Below are 13,043 nucleotides of genomic sequence, written 5' to 3'. Positions count from 1 at the left end.
AAGAAAAGTTTCCAGTAAATATAAACAAGAACAAGATTTTCTGATTATGTATCAGGAAAATGATAATGACAAATCAATTCAGTACTATAAAACCTGATTTTCTAAGAGACATAGTCGGTCTCACATGAATGTAAACACCAGGTACTCGCTATGTGTATTCATGTCAAATGCTTTCATAAGTAACAACCAAGGGAACTGTTCAAATGTATTTTATGTTCACGCAATATGTTATAGCATTAACTCAATCGAGAGAATGTCTATAATATGTCTGGTGTTGTGCCCATTAATGACTCCCTCAGCTGGAGAAACAATCCACCATGAGAGCTTTGTTGGCAGAACCCAATGCCAACTTGAAATCATGTCGGCAGGATGTATTGCTTCTTCTGATTAGTTCAAACAAAAACATAAATAACACTACGACCAATCAGGAATCTGGTAACATGAACACAATGTCACACTGATTTATCATTCTTAACATGTTGTGTTTCCTGTCTGTCCCCACTCTCCAATAAAGGCTAACACAATATAAATGAATAATTATTAAATGTCAGTTTTGAAATGCATCTTTCCCTTGTCTGCACCAGGTCTGCAGGTGGTACTGAAGTCCATAATGAAGGCCATGGTACCTCTGCTGCAGATCGGCTTGCTGCTCTTCTTTGCAATCCTCATGTTCGCCATCATCGGCCTCGACTTCTACATGGGAAAGTTCCATCGCACCTGCTTCAGGATAGACACCGGTGAGTTAGAGACCAGCAAGGGACACACACGCTCACAATGTGAATCTAGGCATGGTTATTATATGTACATTGATATTAATCATCCCCATGTAATGGCTTATGGACACACTGCTGACCCAGGCATTCTTTAAATCTTTGTACAGTGCCGTAAAACTCCATCCATTTGTGCTCCTTTGTCTGCCGTTCTCCAGCTGTCAATATATTCTGCATGGCAAAAACAATGTGCATACACAACCGCCATTCCATTATTGGCAGATTATGGGAATAAGAGACAGTAGTATATCACAAGATATTAAAAATAACTAAATGCCTTTATTAAAGATTAAAAAAACAAACTCTAAAGTATCCCTGTCTTTAACTGTCTGTGATGTCTGCATCTGGTTCAGGGACAAAAGGAGGTTTATGCTTCTTTATTATTATATATTGTGCATTAGAAGGAATGTTCTTCTGAATCTACTGTATAATGAGAAGTACTTTTACATAATGCATCCACTGCCTTCTCTAAAAATACCTCGGCATGTTATTGTGTTTTGTGTCTGTGACGGTGTGCAAACTGTGTGTTTGCTGCAGACGAACAGGTGGCAGATTTCCCCTGCGGCCTGGAGGCTCCGGCCAGGACTTGCGAGAACGGCACCATCTGCAAGGAGTACTGGACCGGACCCAACTACGGCATCACTAACTTCGACAACATCCTCTTCGCTATTCTCACTGTGTTCCAGTGCATCACCATGGAGGGATGGGTAGAGATCCTCTACAACGTGAGTCCACTGACAGGAAGCACATCTGAAATGTTTGTAAAGCACTGTCTGTTAGGTAGTGGCAGACTGAAACAAAAAGAAATCAGGCCGGGAGTTTGACCCATCCCAGGTCAACCTGTCTGCATGCTGCAAACCATAGAGCACTGATTTGTAGGCTAACTTTATTTGTTGATGTCATCTAGTTTTAAGTATGGCCAATGTGTTCATCTGGGAGAAAAGTTCACAAAGTCTACAAAATACAACATTTGGGATTGACCCAGTGGTGAGCCGTCTAGGGCCTAAGATATTTAAAAAAAAAAGAAAAATTGAAAACTTAATTTATTTTTATTTTTCATTAGTTTTACCAAAAATAACTTGATTTAATTGTATTTAAAATAACATATCCAAAGAAATAAATCCTTCGAATCTGCATGTTCAGTTTCTCCTTTTGGCCGTCTGCGAGTTCCTGTGAAGATAGGAGCTGATTGGTGTTCCAGCTATAAATTCACAGAGGGCCAGCTAGGGTAACTGAACGAGAGAGTAATGTAAAATGACAGTACAATTGAGCAATCATATCTTCCCTCTAAATGGGTGGGCTTTATTATCGTGGACTTTATGACAAGTTCCACCCGCTGTGAAGTTGATGCATGTGTGTTATAGAGTGGTGCAGTGACGCGTCCTAAAACCCGGAAGTAAGCTGCGCTCGGGTTCCCTCGACAAAAAAGCAATGGGATTTCTCCATAGGATTTTGGAAAATAGCTCAAAATAAAGTCTGTGGAAAACGAACCTGTTAGATAAATGCACGTTTTGTTCAGCCGGGTAATATCCACATGTCTACCCTACTTTTATAATTTTCGAATCATACATCTAATCGATAGATTTATGATCGATAGATTTATGATTAACATACATTTGCTCATGATGGCTCACTTCAGTGATAGTGATGACATTGTTGCGAAATTATTAACCGAGTCATTTTCAAGATTGAGTTAAAATGATAAATTGGAGTGGCAAAGAATCAGCTGCATGACCCCGCCATCAAGTGCTTCATCCAAAAGGACAGGAGAATGGACTTTGTGTTTGAGTGTCAACACCATTTATATAAACACCTATCATGACAGGGCACCCACAGCCCAACCCTCTCTCCTAAAAATTACGTTCCCACAGAACTAAACTGCATTCTCAATTACGTTTAGCTAGAAGCTTATTTTCTCCCACGTTACGTTCGTTATGAACGGATCTCAAATCCGTTTATTTCTACATATCTTCTAGAAACATATTTTCTCCCACGTTACATTTTTTATGAGCGTGTCTTAAATACGTTTATTTTCTACATATCTTTGCCATTTATTGTCTTGCTTATAATGATGATAATAGTAATTTATAAATATCATTTTAGAGCACACATTTGAAATCAGTAGGCGAGGCTGTAATTTTACCAGCTGTTACTCTCATGAGCGAGGCAGAAAATAATAGTTTTAACATGCCAAAAAGTTGCTGTGTCGTTTATTGCACCTCAAACATTAAAACAAATCCAGAGTTACGTGTTTCTGTACTTCCTCTAAGAACAAAGGACAGTAGCAGAAGATCTCTGTGACGCCAGATGTGGTGTTGTTAATGCGATATGATATCCGAAAAAAAATCAGTTTAGGATGGCCGAAGACACTACACTACCCATAATCCCCAGCTATCGTTTGGGACTACAGTCACGTTGACAAACCCCGTGATTCATCTTCAAGCTCTGGGATTGGATGTTGGAGTGGCAGTGCGCCAAGGTTACGCCGAGCATCAAGCGCTTTGAAATGGAACGAAACCACGGCAGACTATTCAAAACTGGACTTGAACGCCCCCCTCAGAACTACACATGCTGGCTATTGTGTTTCGCAACATGTTCTCTATGACACGTCTCTACTGGGAATTGTAGTTTTAAAAGACGTTTTATTTTGCCCAAAATTAGAAGTTGGCATTATTAAACTGTATACAGCCCTGGCGGTTTAGTCGATAGGAAACACATTGGTGTGTAAATTATTAAAACATCCATCCATCCATCCATCTTCTCCCGCTTATCCGTGGTCGGGTCGCGGAGGTAGCAGTTCCAGCAGAGAGCCCCAAACTTTCTTTTCCCTGGCCACATCAACCAGCTCTGACTGGGGGATCCCAAGGCGCTCCCAGGCCAGAGAAGATATATAATCCCTCCATCTGGTTCTAGGTCTACCCCTTGGTCTCTTCCCAGCTGGACGTGCCTGGAACACCTCCCTAGGGAGGCGCCCAGGTGGCATCCTAACTAGGTGCCCGAACCACCTCAACTGGCTCCTTTCGACGCGAAGGAGGAGCGGTTCAACTCCGAGTCCCTCCCGGATGACCGAACTTCTCACCTTATCCCTAAGGGAGACACCAGCCACCCTGCGGAGAAAACCCATCTCGGCCGCTTGTATTATTAAAACATGTAATTACTAAATTGTTGAAAATCGCTTGTATCCATAATGGGCAGCATTAATATATACCCACATGACAGCTTATTGTTACTTTGTAATTCTACTCCACTACAATTCAGAGGTTAACCTGGTATTTTTTACTCCACTACATTTATTTTAGTTACTTTGCAGATTCTGATTATTGATGTGAAATATAAACAACCCTTAAATCAGACTTCAGTTACACCTGAGTAAAATTCAGGAAAGGTGATTTTCAAGTGCCAACAATCAGGAGATATTTGATAGTTGGTGCTTGAGAAGACTACACATTTATCTGCAGATCTCTGTAAAGTATATTCATTAATCATTATTCTCTATTTATAGTTAATTAAAGACTGTATATAAGTGCTATTTTGCACATCCCTTTCAAGATTTCAAGATTTTCAATGTTTTATTGACATATCATATACACAACTACGGTGTAGTTATGCAATGAATGAAAATCTTGGTTCGCAGGTTCCTCAACAGTGCATTACAAGACATCTATCAATATGTGTGTATACCTCCACCATTAAAATGTCATATTCTGCACATTTCTTATTCTATCTACATACATAAGAGTATAATTAATGTGTATACTATCAGTTAAAATAAGTGCTTCAACATAGTTAACATTGCAGGAAAGCAATATATTAGACGTTAAGTACTTTGTCAGGCTTAATATTTATCTGTAGATAGATACCCCCAAAGCTTTTTTCTTATTTAAAAGAAGACCTTAACCTAAAGTATTCTAAAATGTGTTAATAAAGGATAATTCGTTTTATAAACTGTTTTATTGTAGAGATCACTTACAGTATCTTCTTGATTTTTTATATTCTATATTTCTATCATTGACCTTCTACTTTCCCCCTATGAAAGTCTATACTCTTAATATTCTTTTCATCAAATAACATTATTCAACAAAAATAACATTATTCAACAACAATAATTCAATAACGTGCTTTAACCACTAGGCCAGGGGTCGGCAACCTTTTTGATATGAAAAAAATAATTGTTATCAGCGTGCCAACGATCGAGAATTATCAACGGGGGGGGAGGCGGGGGGGGGGGGGGGTTGAGGAGCTTGACGCTCGTCAACTATCAGCAGGAGGGCGCGGGAGCCTCGCTGCGGGGAAGAAGTGTGTGGACCTGTCAGCACAACTTACATGATGCCGAATTTAACAAACACATTTAAATAATTGGTTTAAACAGCATAATAATAAGGACGATCGTCCGTTCTGTGATTCTCCAGAGCACACATGTTATGATATTAGGGTCATGCAGAGTGAGATGAGATCGCTGTCCCTTTAAGAGAGAGAGAGAGAGAGAGAGAGAGATAGAGAGGGGTGTGGCTTGTGCATGTGTGTGTGTGTCGATGGTAGAGCGACAGTGAGGGAACTGTGTATGTTTCTGGAAGTGAAACGAGGCAGCAGAAAAACAGAGGTCTGTGATGTATTTTGTGAAACAGAAGAACAGCTAAATAAATGCAACGGCCTCCCAACAAGAGCTCGCCTCTCTCCAGTCATTTAAGCTCAAGTGGGTTATTGAACCTGAAGCTTGTTGCTTCTGCCCTCTTCCACTATGGTCTGGGAGCCGACAGGAAAGTTCAACACACAAGATGGCCAGTCCCCCCCTTTGTAGCATATTATTTTGATAACAGATGAACAGATCACCACTGGGCTTACAACTAAATACACAGCCACGCAAAAACTGCAGCATTTGTACAGCTCCTTATGGGTACTGTAATTAGTGGAGTGCTTTCCTCCGTGGTGAAACGATCAGCACTGCACCACGGAGGAAAGCGGCAGAAAGTCACCTGGAGATAAAGAGAGCGGGGCTGCGTTGCGTGCATGGCTTCCTTCTGCAGGTAACGAGGAGACGCTCTGGCGGCGGTCTCGGTCAGGATCCAAAAATAAAATGTAAATATTTTGCACACTTATTCCACTTATTCCTAGTGTGCCACTGGTTACGGTTCCGCGTGCCAGCACGCCGACCCCCGCACTAGGTGGTGCACACAAGGGACACACAGCATACTAATAATAACGTTGTATTAGTGTAGGACACTTATGTATGTATAACATCTGAAGATGTGTAGTTTTATTCATGTTTTTACATAATTCTACAGGATATTGCTATACTATCTCTCATGTTTTACTTCTACACATTAATATCTGATTTGTAAAACATCACAGACAGAAAGGCATATCCGTCATTTAATGGTAAGCTATTGCAATTGTGATTCCATAGATGTGTCTCCCATCACCCAAATCCCCTGACTATTGTCTCAACTCAGTATTTACATTCTTATATTCAAAGAAAATCAGTAATATCTTTAAAAACGTGCATTGCGGCTAAAACATCCAATCAGCGAGCTGAGGATCTTTCTTACGTCTGTTTCCGGTATTGTTCCTGTAATGAGAGTTCACATTTATGCTACATTGAAGGGTGGAATTGACTACACATCTTCAGAAACATAATTGGCTTCAGATATAACTCATAGCAAATAAAGTATAAAAATATGAGTAATAAAAAGATAAAACACTGGCATGTAATTTACGTTAAAATAAATAGAATGGTTTTGAATAATAGATGAGTAAAATCTACGTCACTTTACAGCCCCGCCCACTTTTGGGGAAACCAACGCTGTCATTTGAATGGCGATCAAGCCTGAAGCCACAGAGCTCTTCTGTTACTGTCCTTTTTTCTTAGAGGAAGTACATAAACACGTAACTCTGGATTTGTTTTAATGTTTGAGGTGCAATAAACAACACAGCAGCTTTTTGACATGTTAAAACTATTATTTTCTGCCTCGTTCATGAGAGTAACAGCTGGCGAAATTACAGCCTCGCCTACTGATTTCAAATCTGTGCTCTAAAATGATATTTATAAATGACTATTATAATTATTATAAGCAAGACAATAAATGGCAAAGATATGTAGAAAATAAACATATTTAAGATACGTTCATAAAAAACGTAACGTGGGAGAAAATATGTTTCTAGAAGATATTTAGAAAATAAACGTATTTGAGATACGTTCATAACGAACGTAACGCGTGAGAAAATATGTTTCTAGAAGATATGTAGAGAATAAACGTATTTCAGATACGTTCATAAGAAATGTAACGTGGGAGAAAATACATTTCTAGCTAAACTTAATTGAGAATGCAGTTTAGTTTTGTGGGAACGTAATTTTTAGGAGACAGGGTTGGGCTGTGGGTGCCCTGTCATGATAGTTGTTTATATAAATGGTGTTGTTCTGTGTGGTAGAGGGTCGTTGTCATTGATGCGTTTTGCACCCCAGACCGTTGTTTTGATATTCCGCTGAAGTATACGCTGTGACGTAATAACTCTTCTTTTTTTCAAGGGAAGTGGGGGGGTCAGAGGGCCTAGGTATAAAAGTCACGGCTCGCCACTGGATTGGCCAACTGAGTTTTCAGGGTGTTTATTAATCCTCAAGAACTCAATCTCATGCACATGTAGAAGGCTACACACACACACGCACGCACGAACGCACGCACGAACGCACACACACACACACACACACACACACACACACACACACACACACACACACACACACACACACACACACACACACACACACACACTGTTGGAGCACCAACCAATTGAGCGGTTGGAAGGTTCACCTCGGCTCCGCGCGTCCCTTGATGACTGATGAGGTGGTTAAATTATAAGAGAAGGAATTCAAAGCACCAGGATAAAGGTTAAACAATAATCTGTTTTAATGGTAAAAAACAACAATACATAATACAGAGCACTCCGCAACAGCACAAAATACAGAGTACTCCGGGCTCAATTCCACCACTGTGTGATAATGCGTATCACGACAGCCAGTCAGAAAAGGCGCTGAGCACAAGAATATCACAATATTTATACACAGGTGGGGAGGAGTTGTGTCGGTTGCTCCTCCCTAGCTATTTGTTATTGGCGATTTCACTTCTGGGCGAGCTAGCCAGTGAGTTGGCAGTTCTCCATTGGCTGGTTTCACTTCGGGGCGGGACCCCAGGCAATGAGTCAGCAGTCGTTGATTCCATCTGTTTCGCTCCATCTCCTTACTGTGTGTGTGTGTGTGTGTGTGTGTGTGTGTGTGTGTGTGTGTGTGTGTGTGTGTGTGTGTGTGTGTGTGTGTGTGTGTGTGTGTGTGTGTGTGTGTGTGTGTGTGTGTGTGTGTGTGTGTGTGTGTGTGTGTGTGTGTGTGTGTGTGTGTGTGTGTGTGTGTGTGTGTGTGTGTGTGTGTATCCCTCTGCTCTCAAGCAGTCCCCCAACGATGCTTTTCAAATAGTATAACTTTACAGCATGTTTAACGCACACTCATCTTATCATACAGCCCACCACACGAATGTCACATGTTTTTCTCTATGAAAGCTATATTTGTAAATGTTTAAACGTCATCGTCCCATGACAGCCATAGGATTATTTAACTAACACAGGTTAACTGTTCTTATACCCTAAGGCCTTCTCCGAACTTCCTTCCATCCCCGAAGTTAGCTCACAATAACATGAATACATCTATTGATAACTCCATTGTCTCTCAAACTGTGTGTGACCCAATCGTCTCATGCTCTTTTAAGAGTCTTGCAGGATATGAATTATCCCATTTACAAACTATATATACGTCTGCACATGAGCGCACATACATTGTCAACACACCAACATCCTTAAGAGGAAAAAATGTACTTGTCCATTCAAGTTTAACACACATCCTATATATCAGGTGACATTAAAATTAATATACCAGAAATACGCTATATTAAACTTTCTGCTCTAACACGTTACTTTAACACACACACACACACACACACACACACACACACACACACACACACACACACACACACACACACACACACACACACACACACACACACACACACACACACACACACACACACACACAAAACAACTAGTCTTTCACACAGTTTGAATGTTCAGAGGATTATGTATTCAAGTTTCAAGCATATTAAAAGCATCAGACACTTCACACACATTATAATGATTATGACATAAAGGACTGTTCATGAAACCACCACCACTGTAACTGTATCTTAATACAACATTCTTTGAAATAGTTAAATGTATCTGAATACTATATACACACACCTTTTCAAATACACAAACCTTTCCATGACTGAAAGTGCTATTTTCATACCATTTCCAAACAGGGCGAAAACCACAAGCTAGGTTTTGAACGCTGAATACAAACCATGATTGCCAAAATGATAATTTGATCAAATTTGATATCATGATAAATTATTGATTATTGTAGAGGGGGGGGGAGTCAGAACATCCCCAACGCTCGACGGTACATTAGGAAGTGCTTGACTTGAAATGCTGTGGATTTCTTTCTTTTTTTATCTTTTTTTTATTGAATTAGTCACAATGAGTTACATTTATACGGTCTATATCTTTCCTTTCATTTACAGGGAAGCACTCACTCTTGCAAAAGTTTAATTTGTACCCTGAAAAGGTTCCGAATTGAGTTAACAGATCAATTATCTGAGGAATGGTAGTGTTGGGAACACGGCGTGCAAAGGTATACGGGTCGTGCTGCAGCTTGATTTTCCTGTCCTCTGTTAGAAGATGTCAGCGAAGGACGTGCGAGGAAGAACGGCTTTCGACAGGCAGTTCCAATTTAACTACTTTATTGATTTCCATGGTAGTACATTTTACATGCAATGGTAGTTGGATGGGTGTGTGAATGGGTGTGGTATCTGTAACATAAAGATAAACAGTGATGAACAAACATGTACTTCAGAGGGACAATGACCAGTGACACCTTACACAGCAAATGAGGCAGACAAAGAAATGGCACAATTAGCTGGCCTATGCTGCCCTCTATTGGCCAAAGGCGATTGAAATTACATGTTATATTACATAAACTAATTAACTATTATAAACAATCACGCATGAACAACATACAGGAATGGACACAATGAAGTCTCTATAATGACTACAATATAAAGAGCACTGCATACATTGGCCCCTGCATCAACTTGGCGTTACATTGTTTAGACCCTCCAGAAAAACGCGATTCTGCAATCGCAGAATTTACCGCATAATCAGCAAAATGGCGCAGATTTTTAAAAGGCCGCATATTTATCAAAAGGCCGCATAATCCCCGCATTTTTCCACAAAAAGTTGAGAAGAAAAAAAAGTTAACTCGTCTTGGCGTGACGTCATCAGCTCGCGCATCACAGAATGTAAACAACACTGTATAGAGCTAATTTACCAACAAACATTTCTACTAAAGACCGGGCAAAAAGTGGGGGGAAACTATTCTGCACCCCGTGCAACTGTGTGTTGCAGCATAAGAGAAAATCGACGGTGGCGACCCACTTTGATTCATTCAAACATTCGGAAATGCTTTCTGCTGCTGCGGACAAGAAAGCCATTCAACTCACGTTCACCGAGGGATCAACCTCCAAAACCCTTTCGAGGGCTACAAGAAACGAAGTGAGTAGCCTACAAGATTGAAGCTGGTCAGATAACGAACGAGTAAATGAAAACAGAATGAGGCGGAGAAGTGTGTGTGTGTGTGTGGGGGGGGGGTGGTGTGTGTGTGAGATTAAAATAGCCCAATTGCTTTTACAATAAATAAACATTGAATGTCTTTAATTGAATAGTAAAGGAGTTTAACGTTAGTGGCAGGTTGTGTGTGAGATAATAAATAAGACAGCCCAATATATATATATTTTTTAATTTTTTTCCACCGCATATTTAGCATATTTCGCAACTTTCCGCATATTTCCTAACGTCCCGCAATTTCACCGCATAAAATCACATAAAACCCCGCATGTTTAATCGCATAATCAAGGATTTTAGCCCGCATAATCAAGGAATTTAGCCCGCATAATCAAGGATTTTTGCCCGCGTTTTTCTGGAGGGTCTAATTGTTCATTATGCAATGTGAGGGAGCGTGCCTGGTGCGGCCGCACCTCGTGCTTCCCATAGCCAGCATGGCAAAGTTAGCGGCTATTGCTAACTACCTTCCATTACAGAGTAAGCTCTGTATTATGAACATCAAGCCACCAATAACCGAACTAGGCAAGAATATATGTACTTACATTTTCATGCACGCACACGCATGTCCACAACACACAAAATTAACAACACTCATTTGTCCGATCGCTACTAGTGTCTTTGCGATCTTGTTACGACAACAAGTGCATGTTAGTACTGCAACATGGTTGAAACCATTCGGGCCTATGCTAGGGGGTGAAAGGAATAGTCCAAGTAATGGGGGAGTTTTATACAGCCGCCCCCAATGTGTGCAGCACATTAGGATCCAGTAAAAATCCCTGTGACTATGATGTATTATCCTCAGCAGGCATCTCCGGCAGTATGATGAGCTTAGCGACCGAACGACGATAGGTGTGCTTTCCTATAGACACGTCTGCCACCCTGATCCTTCCATCAGGGCTCGACATCACCTGTTTAACCCTGCCTACAGGCCAAAGAGCATGTGGAAGTTGTGCGTCTACAACCATTACCACTTATCCCACAGTTAAATCCGGAGTGGACTGCTGCCATTTCTGACGCTGCTGTAGGCTTGGGAGGTAAACCTGTGTGAACTGAGTCCAAAACTGGTCTGCGATGACTTGGCTGTGTCTCCATTTACGTCGGCCGAGGAGCTCTCCTGGGCCATATGTTGCCCGAGGGAGAGAGGCATCTCGCCGCCCCATGAGCAGCAGATTTGGAGTAATGGGATCCTCGTCTGCGATGTCAGATGACACGTAGCCGAGTGGCTTTGAATTAAGGATTCCCTCCACTTCGATGAGGACGGTGAGGAGCACTTCCTCTGACACGATCTGACCCTTTAGGATCACCTGAAGTGCAGCTTTGACGGATCAAACCTCACGCTCCCAGGTGCCACCAAAGTGTGGAGATAGTGGGGGAATGAAGCGGAAAGTGATACTTTGTTCACTCAGTTGTTCGTGCAGAGACGGTTTCAGAGCAGCAAAAGCCTCTTGCAGCTCCCGGTTTCCATCTCTGAAGTTTGTACCTTGGTCACTTATTATTTCAAAGGGCTTTCCTCGTCGTGAAATGAAGCGACGCAGGGCCATAAGGAAAGAGAGTGTGTCCATGCTGGCCAGCAGTTCCAGGTTAACACATCTGGTAGTGAGGCATTTGAAGATAATGCCCCAGCGTTTTTCCTGTTGTCTGCCTATTTTGATGCTAAAAGGCCCGAAACAGTCGACACCCGTAGACCAGAATGGCGGCTGGTGCACACGCAGCATGGTGGCTGGTGCAGACGCAGCCTGGCGGCTGGTGCAGACGCAGGCTGGCGGTTGGAAGTTCAGTCATTTTAGGGACTACAAGGTTTCCACGCCATTTTTTGCATTCCAGGCACTGACGTTGATGTTTACGAACTGCCTGTCTGCCTTTCAGTATCCAGTACATCCGTCGCAGCTCTGCAAAGACGCGCTCTGAGCCCGGATGCAGTAGAGGGTGGTCATAATCCTTTATGATTAACTGGGTGGTAGGATGATCAGGTGACAGCTAGATGGAGTGGAGATTGTCAGCTGCAAGATTTTCGGCCCTGCGAAGACGTCCGCCTACTCTGATGAGACTAAGACTGGCGTCATATTTTGGTTACTCAGCTTGCTGCTTGTCCTCACTTCCTTCCCGGTTTGTAGAGAATGTACCTCTTCTGGAAAGCTGTCAAGCTGTGCTTGTCTCAGGAGTTGAACTTCGGTGTCTAAGCGCTGTGAGGCTGACATGGATGGGCCGTTGGCTCCGTGTTCAGACTGTTATGTGGTCTGCACCAATTCTGCCCACGTCTGGGGCAGTGGTAGGCATAGGGGAAATCAGTGTAGAATGCAGACTTCTTTAACTTACTTTCATCACTTGTTCTCTGTGAAGGCTGAATAGGCCAACATTCCGGTGCCTGTTTGAGGAAGTCAGGGCCTTGGTTCCACTGACTCGGTGCAGAGAGATCCAGGAGTGTCTTTCCCCGGGTCAGATCATCTGCAGGATTGTGTTTTGTGGGCACATATATCCATTTCTCTGCCTCTGTCAGCTCCTGAATTTCAGCGATTCTCGTGCCCACAAACACTTAGCAGGACTCTGAGTGCATCCAGTTAAGCACAGTTG

General features: G+C 41.9%; 1 protein-coding gene across 1 annotated transcript in view; it reads left to right on the top strand.

The window, feature by feature from the left end:
- Positions 1 to 13,043, top strand: part of LOC307044614 (voltage-dependent N-type calcium channel subunit alpha-1B-like) — a 576,385-nt gene that overhangs the window by 140,837 nt on the left and 422,505 nt on the right. The window contains exons 5-6 of the mRNA XM_079689925.1: positions 585 to 737; positions 1,308 to 1,495. Coding sequence (XP_079546051.1) covers positions 585 to 737; positions 1,308 to 1,495 — 341 coding nt within the window. The remainder of the gene's footprint in view (positions 1 to 584; positions 738 to 1,307; positions 1,496 to 13,043) is intronic.

This window comes from Notothenia rossii (assembly GCF_949606895.1).
Source record: "Notothenia rossii genome assembly, chromosome: 6".
NCBI lineage: Eukaryota > Metazoa > Chordata > Actinopteri > Perciformes > Nototheniidae > Notothenia > Notothenia rossii.
Note: the sequence above shows the minus strand (reverse complement) of the source record. Positions and strands in the feature narration are given on the sequence as shown.